Source organism: Eurytemora carolleeae, unplaced genomic scaffold (assembly GCF_000591075.1).
Source record: "Eurytemora carolleeae unplaced genomic scaffold, Eaff_2.0 scaffold881, whole genome shotgun sequence".
Taxonomy (NCBI): Eukaryota; Metazoa; Arthropoda; class Copepoda; order Calanoida; family Temoridae; genus Eurytemora; species Eurytemora carolleeae.
In genome coordinates, this window is record NW_019397395.1 from 82,717 (window position 1) to 100,543 (window position 17,827).

The 17,827-nt window shown below is 32.1% G+C and overlaps 1 protein-coding gene across 1 annotated transcript; it reads right to left on the reverse strand.

Annotated features, from left to right (window-relative positions):
- Positions 1 to 1,059: 1,059 nt before the first annotated feature.
- On the reverse strand, positions 1,060 to 13,206 carry LOC111714075 (uncharacterized). The gene is made up of 10 exons (XM_023489107.1): positions 13,171 to 13,206; positions 10,938 to 10,996; positions 9,695 to 9,782; positions 6,320 to 6,436; positions 5,005 to 5,088; positions 4,205 to 4,274; positions 3,605 to 3,729; positions 3,063 to 3,161; positions 1,852 to 1,922; positions 1,060 to 1,198 (listed from the first exon to the last, which is right to left on the reverse strand). Exons 1-10 carry the CDS (start codon positions 13,189 to 13,191, stop codon positions 1,105 to 1,107), a joined length of 828 nt encoding a protein of 275 aa, XP_023344875.1. The 5' UTR covers positions 13,192 to 13,206; the 3' UTR covers positions 1,060 to 1,104.
- Between the last annotated feature and the right edge of the window lie 4,621 nt (positions 13,207 to 17,827).

The window sequence follows — 17,827 nt, forward strand, 5'->3', positions numbered from 1 at the left end:
TTGGCGGTCAACTAATAATCGGCGTTTTAAGTGCATTGTATATAAAAAGAAATAAAAAGTATTATGAAATATCAACTATTTATATATGAATGCGTCGAAAAATCATTTATGATTATTAGTTGTAATATCTGGATGATTTGTTTGGAATTAAATTGATTTTTTAAGATCCGAGTCAAATATTGCCAATTTCTGAATTTGTAAGGACATGTTTCGCGAACACTCCCTTTAAAGACGATTCAATGGAGATTTAACAATGGTTTTCCCCAAAAAGAAAAAAATTTTAAAAAACGTTAAAATCATAAATCTTTTAAACTTTTTAGTTAGAGGTTCAGCAGCCACTCAGGAAATTCGACTTTTAAATCTCATCTCTGAAAAAAGTCATGAACTTGGATCAAAACAAAAAAATATGAGTTTTGGTATTGTTAATCAGGACTGGCATTTCTTGACATGTTTTACAAGTATAGTTCTAAGTTCAAGTTGGGCCAAAACTTAGATTAAGTCACTTCTAACTTGGCCAAAACTTAGATTAAGTCACTTCTAACTTGTCCAAAACTTAGATTAAGTCACTTCCAACTTGGCCAAAACTTAGATTATGTCACTCTAACTTGTCTAAAGCTTAGATTAAGTCACTTCTAACTTCTCCAAAACTTAGATAAACTCACTTCTAACTTGGCCAAAACTTAGATTAAGTCACTTCTAACTTGTCCAAAACTTAGATTAAGTCACTTCTAACTTGGCCAAAACTTAGATTATGTCACTTCTAACTTGTCCAAAACTTAGATTAAGTCACTTCTAACTTGTCCAAAACTTAGATTAAGTCACTTCTAACTAGGCCAAAACTTAAGAAACTTGACTTCGTTGTGACTATTTAGTCAAGGCTCGTTATAGAACTTTTATTTAAAAGTCAAAATATTCTTGAAATAATTGTTTCGAAATTAAAATTTAAAACAAACAGATATTTATTAGTTGTTAACAATTTATAAAGTATTCATGAACAATTTCAATTACAATATTAGCTGTACAATACAATGTACAGAGCTCCAGGTGCAAATGAAAATCAACAGAACAATGTGAATTTATTCCTTGCAATTTTAGACATTTTATTCATGAAAAATAAACAGCATAGCATTTTAGAAACATGGTGAGAGGTTGGAAATCCAGTTTATCCTTCTCTGTAGATACAGTCATCTCCTCCCACCTACAGTATAGTAAAGTACAGTACAGTACAGTACAGTACAGTACAGTACAGTACAGTGCAGTACAGTACAGTACAGTACAGTACAGTACAGTACAGTACAGTACAATACTGTACAGTACAGTACAGTATAGTACAATACTGTACAGTAAAGTACAGTACAGTATAGTACAATACTGTACAGTACAGTACAGTACAGTACAGTACAGTACAGTACAGTACAGTACAGTACAGTACAGTACAGTACAGTACCGTACAGTACTTTACAGTACAGTACAGTACAGTACAAAACAGTACCGTACAGTACTTTACAGTGCATTACAGTGCAGTGCAGCTCATGTACAGTACAGTAAAGTATAGTTTAGTAAAGTACGGACTACGGTACAGTTCAATAAAGTTTGCGATAAATTTGTTTTTGTTGATTTGTAAAACCTTTAATTTTAATCTATTTTAGATGCTATTTAGGTCGTTAGATGCTTTTGAATTAAACAAAACTTAGTATTTTCAGCTAAAATTAGTCATTCTTATCTTTAATGAAATTTATGTGTTTTTACATATTTCATGGGTGTATTAAATTTAGATCTTTTAAAATTTAAATGTTTTGAATTTCTGTGTTTTGAAGTTGTGGGTCTGGTGTTATGGTTTAAAACCTTTACCTAATTAAAAGATCTCGCATACTTTCTACTCTAGTTGCAGCAATACTAGCAATCTTACGGAACCGAGTTTTCTGAAATAAAAAAAGATTGCTCCCTTAATTCTAATTTTTACCCTCAAGCTTTTAATTTAGAGTCTAATTTAAACTTTCTAATTCTTTTAATTTCTGGCTGACTAGTAATTCAAAGATTTCTTATCTTAAAATTTTTCATTTACCAAAATCTTGGAAGATGATTTATGAATAGGAAGTATTAAACTGGGTATTGCTTTACCTCTTCATTATTTACACTAGACAATCTCTTACCTCTGCTTCTACTGCCATCTCTGCAGTGGTTTGATTACTAGACAATCTCTTACCTCTGCTTCTACTGCCATCTCTGCAGTGGTTTGATTACTAGACAATCTCTTACCTCTGTTTCTACTGCCATCTCTGTAGTGGTTTGATTACTGAGCAATATCTTACCTCTACTTCTGCTGCCATCTCTGCAGCATGGTTTGATTACTAGACAATCTCTTACCTCTGCTTCTACTGCCATCTCTGCAGTATGGTTTGATTACTAGACAATCTCTTACCTCTGCTTCAACTGCCATCTCTGCAGTGGTTTGATTACTGAACAATCTCTTACCTCTGCTTCTACTGCCATCTCTGCATTAGTTTGATTACTGAACAATCTCTTACCTCTACTTCTACTACCATCTCTACAGTATTATGATTACTGGACAATCTCTTACCTCTGCTTCTACTGCCATCTCTGCAGTAGTTTAATTACTGGAAAACCTCTCAACTGTGCTTCTACTGCCATCTCTGCAATAGTTTGATTAATAGACAATCTGTTACCTCTGCTTCTACTACCATCTCTGCAGTGGTTTGATTACTGAGCAATGTCTTACCTCTGCTTCTACTACCATCTCTGCAGTGGTTTGATTACTAGACAATCTCTTACCTCTGCTTCTACTGCCATCTCTGTAGTGGCTTGATAACTGGACAATCTCTTACCTCTGCTTTAAACTACCATCTCTGCAGTGGTTTGAATACTAGACAATCTCTTACCTCTGCTTCTACTACCATCCCCTGCAGTGGTTTATTTACTAGACAATCTCTTACCTCTGCTTCTACTGCCATCTCTGCAGTAGTATGATTACTGGACAATCTCTTACCTCTGCTTCTACTGAAATCTCTGCAGTGTAGTATGATTACTGGACAATCTCTTACCTCTGCTTCTACTGCCATCTCTGCAGTGGTTTGATTGCTGGACAATCTTTTTGCCGCTTCTTCTATCCTTCCCAGCAGCTTATTCGCTTTTCTAACTTCCTAAAATTAAAAATTAATATTTTTAGCTTGATATGTTGAAAAAAAAATAAACATTTAATTAACTCTTCATTGACTATTAAGAATGTTAAAAAACTTTAATTTTCTTTACTTAAATTCATAAAATAAAACCAATCTTCTCAAATTCGTTAAATTTTTTAAACAGCTGTGATTTTAAAAACTGTTCAACAGGAAGACGACATTTATAAAATAGAGTGAAATGGGCCTGTTTACACATGGTATATTTAATGTGTTTCATGGTCATTGGACTATTAAAATCAGTTACAGTTTGCCTCCTAATTCACAGTTTAAAGAATCCAACTGTATGCATTGTACTTCAAACCTTGTCTTTGTACTTTAGATTTGATGTGACACATTTTACTTTCACCTTGACTTTACGCATTGTTCTTAAAACCTTTGCAAACTTGACGCATTTCACTTTTAACCTTAGCAAACTTGACGCATTTCATCTCTAGTTCCCGCGCATGCTCAAAACTGGTTGGTTTTTCCAGAGGATTATTTGTCGTCTTCTCTGCATCATTTATCCAGGGGATCAACAGTTTTTCCAAACCTAAAAAATACTCGAGCTGCAAATTTTAAAAATATACTTTTGGAATTAATATTTTTAAGATTTTAGATTGGTCTAATTTTTTTTAATAAATTGTTTGCATGTTGATCTTTATAAAAAGCTAAAACTACAGATTACAGGACGAAAAATACCTAAAAATTTAATGTTCTAATATAATCTAATATTTATGTAACATATAATGTTCTAGATAAATAGTCAAAGTTTTAAATATCAAAGATTTACACCATCGAAATTAAAGAATTTGAGCCACGGCTTAACTTTGAGACACGGCTCAAATATGATTGATTGCACTTTAAATTGTTTTTAATGTTTAAAGATTTAAGCCGGCGCTCAATTGAACCCAGTTTTGGGCGGATTTGAGACGCGGCTCAAATTCATTAAATTTGGACTCAAGTTGTAAAGATAATGTACGATTTAATAACTAAAGTTTGATCACTCAATGTTGTCATGTTCTTACCACTTTTAAACTCATTTTCAATCTTCATATCGTTAGCAAACTTCAGAGGGTCTAAGGTGTTAATATTGGCCTAAAAATAGGAAAAAACTGAAATTTAAAAAACATTCACGGGCAGACGTAGTACGTGGTCCTAGTTTGTACTGTATCGCCCGGACATTGCCTAAATAAAGCAGACACTCAATAGGACTAGAGCCAGTGCAACAAGGTTGACGTGTTCAGACTTCAGGTTGAAATTTTATTTATTTAAGGGCCAGAGGTGCGTTCATTTGCAGTGAAACCCATATACAACTGTGAAATATGGTAGTAGGCGATTATATCAATATGAGATTGCAAGGTTATTTATCTTACTTCTTTGAAAAAAATCTTGAATTTCAAACTTTTATTTCAAACTTTGCTCTGACATAATTCCTAGTTAAAAATAGCTAATATCTCAGATATTGGATTGCAAATATAGCGATTAGAAAACCATAGTTCGTGGCTAAGACTAAATTCCTTTGTAACCGACCTTATCAAATTCACTTCTATCTTTTAGCTTGTTATAAAAGAATAATTACTATTAATTAATTACGTTTAAATGAATACAATGAAGACGACTTTTCCAGCAAAGTTTTGTTTTCTAACAAGCTTTTTTCAAATTACAAGTTTACAAGTAAACAAACCAAGGCTGTTATCTGGCAGTTTCTCTTCGGATCCATATGTATTAGGTATGTTAATCCATGCTGTTTAAAAGCTTGGTATAAATTATAAAAAAAACTTAATGTCGTCTTCATTGTATTGATATATATATAGCTGTAGATTACCTGATAATCAATAAGTCCTGCTCTACATTTTGCCAACAGCTCCTGTCCCTCTCCAGATTTAGTAATCGGATCTTCTTCACAATCCTGGGGCGCAAATTTATAGATGCCAAAATTTATGAATGCCATGGTTTAAGCCAAAATTTATGAATGCAAGGATTAAACCAAATTTTATGAATGCCATGGATTAAACCAAATTTTATGAATGCCATGGATTAAACCAAATTTAATAATTGCCATGGTTTAAACCAAAATTTTTAAATGCATGGATTAATCCAAATTTAATAAATGCCATAACTTAAACCAAAATTTATGAATGCAATGGTTTAACCCAAACTTTATGAATGCCATGATTTAAGCCAAATAAGATAAGAAATGAGACAGAATTCTAAACATAATTTAAATGGAGATTTCTTGTTTAACCACATTATTTTTTTGCAAATGCTTCGTTCAAGGTAGCATGCCTTGAACAAAGCGTTCTGGGCATGCTGCCTTAAACTTTGGCTTTTTAGGGCTAATATTGCTTATGATCTCTTTAATTTAATTTTTTTATTTTATTTTATTTAGTACATATATTTAAAAATAGAATGTACTGTGTACTTAAAATGCATTTAAACTAATTAAAGTTTTTATGGTGATATGTCAACAACATATTTTCTAATTTAAGTCATAGCTGAGAATCAGAAATACTTTATAAAAAGGGATAAAAGGCTTAAAAAGATAAGAAGCAGCCATGCCATGCTTTGAATATGTCGTCCATGCGATATTCAAATTTGTATTTTCATGGAAGAAAACTAGCTTTATTGCAGTGTAAAAGGAGTGTAGAGGGAGGGGGGGGGTATTGACCTAAATTTGAGTGGTAAAAAATGCAACAGATAAAAGTAAAATTTGTAGCGGTCTAAGCCAAATTTTATTCAAATTCAGCTCCTTATAATTTACAACAATCATTTTAGGTATTCAAACTATTTTTATTTAAAGTAATTTCATACGTCAATCTAACTATAAGTTTATCAAACAATGAAAAAAAACATTTTGTCCTGACATTTCAAAAATGTGGTCTGCCTTTTTGTGATTTCAAAATTACTAGATTATAGATTTTTAATCAAATTTGTATTTATTCCGGAGAAACCAAATTCAGAACAAACTCTGCATTAGCTCTGAAAGACAGACCACAATTTAGAAATGCCAAGGCTACGGATATTTTATGATTAAACATATTTTTAAAAATAAGTTTTAAATGAAAACAGCAAATTATTTCTGCATGTACAGAGAGATCCCGCGGCCACAGGAGCCACAGCTTGACCCCACAAGAAATTACCTGGAAGAGTTTAAGGAGGCCGGCAGCGTCTCTCTTGAGTTCTAGAGATCTAATAACCTTCTCCTCTGCAAGAGTATCTCCTCCGTACAAAATATCAGATATCTCATTCCGACCAACCTTTATTAATGTAACAGTCAGGTCCATTGATTTATGAAATACGAAGACGATTGTTAAATAGTCCAATGAACATGAAACATATAGCAGTGCACGCAGACCCATTTTAACTCAATTGATTAGTTGATATTCAACCTCTTGGTAAAATTTTTGCTTTTTAATTCTTATAAAGTAGACTGAGCTGAAAACTTTAGAATGGTGGATATCGAGATCAGTGCTTGATCTCCTGGTTTTACTAAACCCGGGATTAGGTTAATTCGCATCAGATATATAATTAAGAAAGAAGTTTAAAATTCAACCAATCAGCGTGTCATGTAAAGATGCGCTCTTTAACCTTGAAAACCCAGTTTTTATTTTTTGCGCATTTCTGGTTTTGATGGTGTCATATAAATTGAACTCAAGATTGATTGAACGAACGTAAGTTTTGGATTAATGTTTAAATTAAGACTAATGTTCAAAATGACTATAATTCTCAAATGTCATAATGTCATGTTTTTTAATAAGTTCATATTCATGATAAAATTTATATTTGTTTAAATGCTCTAAAAGCCCACTAAAAGAAAATCAGAAGTGTGTCCAATGAATACTCAGATTAAATAATAGGGATTAAGGAATAAGGATATCTCATTCTGAAGTTTTTAGCTCTGTAGGCGTAATTAATCTTATCACAAATGTGGAAACTAACGTCGTTTTCTGTCTCGAAAAGTGGTTGTTTCTGAAAATTTCTCCATTGTTTTTTTATTAGCAAGAAATGCGCAGGTTACTATTACAGAAAACGGCCACAAATCAAAATAAACAGTTTAATTAAAGAAACAAACACATGGATATCTAATTAATACTTAAAACGATTTTAAGGGTACCAGTGTGAATCTGGTATTGTCATATTTGCATGGAGGGTCACTTGAAATTACGCTTACAGTCCCTTTAAATAATCCAAAGAACATGAAACGAACAGCAATTGTGTACTGCCGCAGGCTAATTTAAATTAATACGTTTACATCCAAGCAATCAGAGCTGGGAACTTTTGAAGGGTGGATATCGGGATTCCCCTCATATTATTTAAAGTGTTCAGCTCAGGTTATTCAAAATTTTGCAATTTTTTTTGCATATTTAAAATGGCATGGTAAAGGGCTTTTTAAAAATGTATATTTTATCATTTTTTGGAATTTTTATTGCAAACAATTTTAAAACATAATTGGATTTTGCAGAAAAAAAATCAATTTTTGCAAGTTTTTTTGCTGATTCTAAAAGTAGAGCACAAAAGCTTTCCAATTTGATTATATCATTTGTCTTATTTGGACATCAAACATGGGATTTAGATCAAACATGGGCCCCCAGCGTATAATTTAATAACAAAAAAATCGGGGATGTAATAATATTCTTTTGTGGATTTTCAAAATTTTTCGAAAACCAAACATTGTTGGGGACAATTTGGACCTTATCGGTTCAGCCGTTTTGACGTTAGTTGGATACAAACGGACTCAGATAGAAAAACAGACACGCAAAGTATTTATATATAAGTATATACAGTTAGACATTGGAATGAAAAATAAAAACATAAAATTTTAAAATGAAACTTTTGAACTGTCAATTTTTGAAAATTTAATTTTTTATTAAGGCAGCCATGAAGGAGACAAAATGAACGGAAAAGTACCCAGCAGTACATTATGTAAATGTTTTTAAGTAACTATCTTAAACCGGAACCCAGGTTAGTTTGGAAACTCATTGTAAAAAAGTGAACCTTCTTGGCGTTTTACTTTTAAACCAAGTAAAGTACATTCCAGTGGTTCTGTAACAGAGTATTCAAAATTTGAGACGAATATATATAGGAGTTTTTATCAGACACCCAAACAGAGATTACTATATTTACTTTATTTTTAAGTTAAATTACTAAATGAAAATGATAAAATCAATTGTATTATAGTTATAGAATCCATGTATCTATATATATCTTTGTTTGTTTGTCCGATCATAACTCGGAAACCCCTTAACTGATTTGCCTCAAGTTTTGATTGAGGAACTCTACAGAACCACAGAAATGTTATTAGTAGAATAGGTTTACTCTTATAAAGACAACTTGGTTTCAAGGCAAAGCTGGGTTCTCAAGCTAAAACATTATACTTAATCCTATTTAGTCTGACGTCTGGTTTACTGACTGGTTGCCTAGGGGGGGGGGGGCTGTCAAATCGATCCCCCCTCTCTTTTTTGGCAAAATGGCAAATTTGCAAAAATCTAAATATTTATTGCGAAATCTAGCTAATAAGCAAAAAATTGCGAGAACAAAAAAAATTGCATCAAATTATATATATCTGAAAAGACCTTGACCCAGCAAATTTAAATATGCATAAACAATTTTAACACTTTTAAAACCTAATTATGTATTCAAGAAAAACTGAAAATGTGCTAATTCCCTTTTAAGGCATCTGCAAAAATCTGTACAGTTTGTGTAATTTGCTTGCTTTTGTTATAGGATTTTCGAAGAGCTATAAAATGTTGAAATCCTAATGACTGTAAGAAGGTCTAAATATAGGTAAAATAAGGTGTTGGTAAAATAAGGCATTTAGGCAGTATGCCTTAGAACTTATGCAGTAGGTGTTAAAGTCCAACTTTTAGCCTTAAGTGAGGGGATTGTGAATTAAATAGAAAAGCCAGAAAATTTGAGCTTATCGCAAAAAAACAAGTTCGGGGGGGGGGGTCAACTTGACCACCCCCCCCCCCCCCTCCAGGCCCTTTAAATAAATATGGTTAAACAAAATTTCCTGTCTATATAGCTCTTCTCTCATAAATATATGTTTGTTCGTTATAGCTGACCCTTTAAATATATGTTTGTTTGTTATAGCTGACCCTTTATATATATGTTTGTTTGTTATAGCTGACCCTTTAAATATATGTTTGTTTGTTAAAGCTGACCCTATATATATATATGTTTGTTCGTTATAGCTGACCCTATATATATATGTTTGTTTGTTATAGCTGACCCTTTATATATATGTTTGTTTGTTATAGCTGACCCTTTTAAGGGAACACTTTGTTATAACTCTGAGGTTGACATAAGCTATAAAATCGTTTTTTTAAAAGTATATTCTAAAATTATAATTATAAAATATATTATAGTATATTATAGTATATTAAAGTATATTATAAAACTTGGTGGGCAACACCGCGGGTACTCTGAAGTTTTATAATTTTTCCTCTGAACGGCCCGAATTCAAATCAAATCATTCATTTACAAAATTCAAACTACCATAAAAATAAAGCTACCTTTATAGCTGCACTGATCCTCTCCATCTTTTCAAAGGTTGTCTCACTCATAGGAGGAGGTGGGGTAAAATCTTCCTGCTTCGGGAACCTTAAAGGATCAGTAGACATTAATTCAAGTGACCCTCCATTTATGGCATGTCATGTCATTCTCTGTTTGAAAATTTATTTTTGTCTTTTAAGGTTTGAATTTATTACAGTGAACTGCACTGTATATTTTACTTCAGGAATATTGTAAATTAGGAAGAAATAAAGGATTTCTCTTCTCGTGGTGGAATCTGTAAAGTTCAATTTTTATTCGATAAATGGATACTTTTTCACTGATATTTCCACGCCCCTTTACATCATTTGGTATTACTGCTATTGATACTTTAACCCTATAAAGCCTAGGGGGAGACGTTTGGCGCCCCCCCCCCTAGAAAAGGTCTCAGAGAAAGGTATAGGGTTGAAATGCAAGTTCATAGCCCAATTTTTCATGGCCAGCTCAAAGAGAAAAAATTAGTTTGAGGGTGGAAAAATGTCTAAAACAGGGTAAAAAAATGAAAAAAATTACTTTTTTGTTTGTTTTAAACAAATATCATCAAAGTGTAACACATGTTTCTACATGCATTTTTCCAGAGCTTTTCAAAAATATAGTTTTTAGATCTGTTGCTTCAGTCACAAAGAAGTTATGGGCGATTTTAGATTTTTTAACAAACCGGACTACCCTACCCTATAAACAGAAAAAAATTATTTTTTAACAAAAAAATCATTTTAATCACTATTCATTAAAAGTCACAAAATTTCACAAAATTGTGATGGTGTCAAAAATAAGGACAAAAAACTACAGGGGGGGCGCCAAACGCGCCCCCCCCGCCTGTTTAGGGTTAATTTAAATTTTCGACCCTTTCTTTTGCTTTTTTTAAACCTTACTTGCATTTAAAAATTGGGCTATGAACATGCATTTCAACCTTATACCTATTCTCTAAGGCCTTTTTCTAGAGGGGGGGGCGTGGGACGCCCCCCCCCAGCCTTTTTAGGGTTTATGTATATTACTAGCTTGGAACCCGGTTTGGTTAGATTTTTTCCTTTAAAGGTCAACCCAGTTAACAACTTAGAATCCTTACACAAAGCTATGAACATTTCCGTAGTTCTCCTGAGTTCCCCAATCAAAATTTGAGGCAAATCGGTCCAAGGGTTCCTCAGTTATGATCGGAAAAACAAACAGACAAGCAGAGATTACAATTTTATATATGTAAATACTTACCATGTCATAACCTTTGGCAACTCTGCATCACTCCCATACCTCTCATTGGTTAGGATAATCTTAACAAAATATACTCCCATACCTCTCATTGGTTAGGATAATCTTAACAAAAGATGTTTCAAAATGAAAGGGGGGGGGGAATTAACCCTATCCTGAATGTGTTATTTTGGTAAAATAAAGATGGGGGTGGGGCAGGTAGTTTCCCCCCCCCCCTCATGATTTTGCCATAAGAGTTGAGACAGTGAAACATGTCCCTAATTCAACTTTTCAAGGCCCTCTCATTAAAAAAAAACCTCTAACCCTACCCATCTTGAATTTGAAAAATAAATGTTTCTTCAAGGAAAATGCAAATATAGACGTCAAAGGGATGAGAAAAGTACCAATGTAAAAACTGTGAAACTGAATTTTTATAAATTGTTGTATTTGTAATTTAGAATTTTTCCCTTTGTTAGTATAATGCCCTGATTTTTGATAAAAAAAAAGTTGTATTATATACCAACTCAAATTTTGCAAATTAAAAATAAAAGGAAATTACCAAAAAGAGTATAATATTTATAAAATATATAAAAATACTTTGGAAATTGCATTATCATTTTTTGTTGAACAATCTGTATCCAAATAAACTCAGGGAAAAAAACCACAAAGAATTGCATGTTCTTTTAAACTCAATTTTGTATAAGTTATAAAAAATGTGTCTATGTACAGGGTTACCCACAAAGGATGAGACTGTAAAGACGACTGAAAACTCTTAAAATATGACGATTACAAGGCTAAATTAAGGGGAGTGTTCGCGAAAAATGAAAAGGGGGTATATTTTTATAAAGTTTATATTTCATAATATTTCTATTTTTATGATCTGCAAAAACATTTATTCCTATTTCGTGGATTTTTTATAATGAAGAAGACATTTTTTATAATGAAGAAGACATTTTTTATAATGAAGAAGACATTTTCATATTTACAGGAATGTTCGAAAATGCAGAACCAGCACCAGCCCTGAAAACAAGTTGTATATTATCAAATATAAACTACATACGAATGCGTCGAAAAATTATTGATGATTTGCAGGTTGTTTCGAATTAAATTCATTTTTTTACGATCCAAGTCATATGTTGCAACTTTCTGAATTTGTATGGACGCAACGTTCTTCGGTAAGATTCGTTTTTAACAATTTTCTCCTTGTAGACGAAACAGGTAGAAGTAAGATTAGTAGCACTGAAGTCTCATCTTTTCTGGGTAATCCTGTCTTGTATATTATTTTATTATTATTTACATTTTTAGCAGGTTTGTACACAAATATCCTGTAAGTTTTAAACCAAATTTGATAGCAATATTATAAATGGTAGTTGCATTTTAGCAAAATAAATCTGAAAATTTTATTTTTCTGTTTAGAAATGTGGAAAAAATCATTCTTGCCTTGGAACATTGATAAAAACCTTTTCTGTCCGTATAAGATCATGAAAGTATAGGATCAAGAAAATATGGGATCATGAAAGTATAGAATCATGAAAGTATAGGATCATGAAAGGATAGGATCATGAAAGTATAGGATCATGAAAGTAAAGAATCATGAAAGTATAGGATCATAAAAGTATAGAATCATAAAAGGATAGGATCATGAAAGTATAGGATCCTGAAAATATAGGATCATTAAAGTATAGGATCATGAAAGTACGGGATCATGAAAAAATAGGATCATGAAAGTATAGGATCATGAAAGTGTAGGATCATGAAAGTATAGGATCATAAAAGTATAGGATCATGAAAGTATAGGATCATGAAAGTGTAGGATCATGAAAGTATAGGATCATAAAAGTATAGGGTCATGAAAGTATAGGATCATGAAAGTAAAGAATCATGAAAGTAGAGGATCATGAAAGTATAGGAGCGTAAATGGATAGGATCATGAAAGTATAGGATCATGAAAGTAAAGGATCATGAAAGTATAGGATCATAAAAGAATGGGATCATGAAAGTATGGGATCCTGAAAGTATAGGATCCTGAAAGTATAGGATCATTAAAGTATAGGATCATGAAAGTACGGGATCATGAAAGTATAAGATCATGAAAGTATAGAATAATGAAAGTATAGGATCATGAAAGTATAGAATAATGAAAGTAAAGGATCATGAAAGTATAGAATCATGAAAGTATAGGATCATGATAGGAGAGTAAAAATACGGGAAAAAAATATAAATAATTTTTTGTCAAGAATAATCCGATAGAATGTACCTCTCCAAGTCTGTCAAACATTTTTATCACGTTCCTAAAATCTGAAAAATTTAAATTTTTTGGGAAATTGCAGCAAAAATACTAATACATGCGTCATATTAAAATATTTTGATTTAAAATAATTTTAAGATCTATTTTAAAATATCAAAATGAAAACTTTTCCAAAATCTCAAAAAACAAAAAAAAATGTTTTGCTTTCTCTGCAACAAAACTGTCCTGGCAGTCTGGAGCTAACTAACTAACTGTGGATTCAGGGGCAATATATAAACAAACCTAGATTTTGAACAATTATTTTCAAGCGGAAATATCTGTAAAATTTAAACTTTTTTACCTAAACTTTAAAATGTAAAATTGTGGGTAAGGTAGAAATTTAACAAAATGACCGGACACAGATCGAGCTTTCATTATTCTGCAGCTCAGGTCAGGTTTATATATTTACAGGTAGAAAGATAGATAATAGATATATAGATGGATATACAGATAGATAGATAGATAGATAGATAGATAGATAGATAGATAGATAGATAGATAGATAAGAATGATACTAAGCGTGTCCCAGGCCTACTGCCTGTGTGCAGTGTGCCTGCTTCCAGACAGAACAAGGTTTTAAGGCGCGCACACGCACACAACTCACTTAAATCAGGATTTCATGCCATAGTTCACTTTCTCTTCCTCTCTCTATACCATAAAAGTTTGAGTTTTCACCGCCAGATGTAGTTTTAATTCTCTTTTTAAGCTTTATCTCTACGTGATTTTATCAATGAAAATTGTTCTTTTTAATAATTTACAGACATTTTATAAAATAAAGTTAATTTTTAAGTTTATTATTTTTCAAAAAATAAAATGAATCATATTGTGTCTTGCCAGAATTCTACAAATAGGTTACTTTGCTATTTAAAGTACTAATGTATTAAAACATTTTCCGGTAAAGTCCGAAAAATAGCAAAAAAATGTTTGGTAATGGTAAAACAAAAATGTTTTTTACCAATAAAAATGTTCCTCTTTGAGCAAGGGTTATAGCTGAAACATAGGGTTGCAAAACTTTGCAAAGTTGTTATTTTAAATTTCTATCTTTGAGCAAGACAGTATAGCTGGGGTTAAAGGGGGTGCAAAAATAGAGTTTGCAACCCTTTATTGTTCGCAGGCTAAGTCGAAATTGCTAATACGGATTGGGTTAAAAAAGTTAGTGTTTTTTTTTAAGGAGTCTCATTTAAGTTTAAGAGGATAGTGGGCAAGTGCCCCGTCCCCTCCCCCTATTAGGTTGAAAAATTAGTTGGCCGAGGGATGTGTCACACCATTTCATTTATATTATATGATAGAGTTTAGATACTCGGGAAAGGTATATGAAGAATTCCAATCAGTAAGTGGATGTCGTCATTGTAAACAAGAGAGACCTGGGTTTACTTAAATTTGGTATTTATTTGAAATTAAAGGTTATGGTATTTTTTAGTTTAATTAAAGAAAAATGTTCGTTTTGATTAGGGAAAAAAGTTTTTACAATATACATTAAGGTTTTAATAGAAGTGGTAAAGTAAATCTAAAAGGAAAGGTTGGAAATCTGTTTAAACAACATTAAAGTTTGACGTTAAATGATAATTTTAATGGATATAAATATAGTTCAAATGGACAGCGCTGCGGCCAGGAAAGACCTCTATAATTCAACAATTTTTAATAAAATTAGTGTATATTTAGGGTTAGGTTAGGTTAAGCTCATTTCTGGGCCGGGCGCTGCGGCTAGGACAGGCTAGGGGGCCAGGCACTGAGGCCACATGCATGGGCTGAGCGCTGCAGCTAGCACGGGCTAGGGGGCCGAGCGCTGCGGCCACATGACCAATACTAATTTGCTGAAAAATAAAAAAAAATGGTTAAGTACAAAATTTATAGGTTCTATTTTTATGTCTATTTGAACTATTTTTATGTTCATTTTGAACTATTTTTATGTCCATTTGAACTATTTTTATGTCCAATTTTGAACTATTTTTTTGTACATTTCAAATATTTTTTTTGTTCATTTGAACTATTTTTTTGTTCATTTCAACAAATTCTTTGTTCATTTGAACTATTTTTTGTCCATTTGAACTATTTTTATGTTCATTTGAACTATTTTTATGTCCATTTGAACTATTGTTTTGTTCATTTCAACTATTTTTATCTCCATTTGAACTATTTTTATGTTTATTTGCAGTTTTGAACTATTTTTTGGTTTATTTCATTTATAATATTAATAGTTCAAATAAACAATAATTTAAATGAACTAAAAATAGTTCAAATGAGCATTAAATAAACTCCTTTGAACCAGTTGCCTGCTCTCTCTCAAGCAGAACGGACATACTATGCAGTACCAGAATTGCAGCTGGGGAAGCGCTGAGTTTAGTTACGCATCTTGTATCCTACAGGGGAAGCTGGAAGCATAAATTAAAACAAAACTTCATCTTCAGCTTGGTGCACTGAAAGAGGAGTTTAACCTCTTGTGGGCATACAAGTAATGCACAACAATACCGGTTTTTTACTCGACCAGATGTGAAGACTGAACTGCCATGGAAGATACCTCTCAAGAGAGCTTTCAGGGATCACAACTCCCCATTTTGCATACGGGGTGCAGTAATGGGTAAATTCCTTAATTCCCTTTACTGGGAAACAGTATAAAATAAAGGAACACAGGGAGAAATCCCCTATACCGTTCTTCCTACAAACCTCCTTATCTCTCTCCTACCTGCTCCACAACTCAATGTTAATAAAACTATTAGGAAAGGCCTTAAAGTGTAAAAACAAGAAACAAGAAGCAAGAAGAAAAAATAAATTGAACAGAAAAAAGTGGAAGGGAAATCTCTTGACAGTAAAGATTGGTGCTTAAAGCAAGATAAACAAGAAATAAGAAGAAAACTTTGAACAGGAAAAATTAGAAAGGGATTTGAGCTTTACACTATCTATTTTTTTCACCGATAAGACAAATACACAGGATGGCAGACGTCCCATCCCCCCCTCTATGTCCTACTCCAGAAAACGCCCCTCTCACCCCTCTCCCCCTCCATCAAGAAAATTTTATTAAAAGTGTGTTAGCTAGGAATGCAGGAGCTGACACAGTAACATGACTGAAGCAAAATTTAAAAACAAACAAGGGAGAGAGTAACCTCGCCACTTTCAATATATAGAATATAGATACAGGGCTCCAAAAATAGTTCTGCCTCTGAAATTTGGCTAGCTGCAGAAAACATCCAAAAACTTAATTTATTTCTATTTTCAAAATTAGCCAAATTATGATTGAAGGATGGACAAGGAATGGACGATCAAGAGGAAAGAATGAAAAACAAGAAATATAGAAGTCTCATAATGTTTCCATCTGATATTATATTGAAATTTAAAAATATTGTAAAATTTAATTAAAATTAAAATTAAAGTTTAAAAAACTCGTTTGAACTATTGCTCATTTCAACTATTCAAGTGGTACCACGTGCAGTAGTTCAAACGAACAATAGTTCAAATGAACAATAGTTCAAAGTCTCTACGATTATGTATTATTTCATTTTAAAATGTGTCAAATGTGGCAGAAAATCTGAATTTAGAAATTGTCAAATGTGCATACATTTTAAGAAAAACGTAAAATGTATGTAGTCGTAGAAAATGTCATATGTGCATGCATTTTGAGAAACATGTCAAATGTGGCAGAAAATCTGAATTTAGAAAATGTCAAATGTGCATACATTTTGAGAAATATGTAAAATATGTAGTTTTAATACTCTTTTTAAACTTTATCTCTACGTGATTTATCAATGAAAATTGTTTTTCTTAATAATTTACAAATTTACGGACTTTTTATAAAATAAATTTAATTTTTAGTTTATTATTTTTCAAAAAATAAATTAAATCATATTGTGTCTTGCCAGAAATCTACTACTAGGTTATTTTGCCAGGCACGCCTTTCGGTATAAAGGTAGATTCTATATAGTCCCCTATTTTATAATTAATAAAATTTATTATGCGTCGCACACCATAGTGGGTTCGGGCGCACCTGAAGGTATAAATTCCGATCTTTCCAGGATTTATATGAATGATCCACTTGTGTCAGTGTGACTACCTCCTCCTCTTTGATTTTCAACTCATGCATAATCAAAACGTATAGATCAATAAGTATATATTAATTGATTTAGAAAATATTAAATAAAATTATGTCTGTACTGTAACTTAAACTAAAGTAAATTGTACAAGATTCATATCTTATATAGATTTTTAATCTTATTGAAGTGCTGCTGCAGAAGAACAAAAATAATTTAACCTTCTTAAACGATCGAAACCAGATAAATTTTTGAGGAATTGAGTCTTTGCCACAAACTCTGATTTTCAAATCCCTCTATCTTTGGAACCCAATGTTGTAAACCATTGATATTTCATATTTACATTATTTGATCTAATAGAAGTTTTAATTGAAATGTCAAAGGTCTACGACATTGGGTTGCAAAGATATAGGGAAGAGAAAATCAAAGTTTTTGACAAAGACTTAATTTGTTTGAGCTAAACTCAAAACTGCAGAGAATCTCCGAGGTCACAAAGGTGTACAAGTGATGCCGCATAAACTTTATCTTCTCCCCTTCCGTCTATTTTGCATATGTATAGCTATAGTATTCTTCAGCATTATATTATTATTGTATTCTTCAGCATT

Coding starts and splice junctions, on each gene's coding strand:
- LOC111714075 (XM_023489107.1), bottom strand. CDS start 13,191: ATGTTTGACAGACTTGGAGAG. Junction 6,437..9,694: donor GGATCAGTGCAGCTATAAAG/GTAGCTTTATTT, acceptor ACATTAATAAAG/GTTGGTCGGAATGAGATATC. Junction 1,923..3,062: donor AGATGGCAGTAGAAGCAGAG/GTAAGAGATTGT, acceptor TTTTTATTTCAG/AAAACTCGGTTCCGTAAGAT.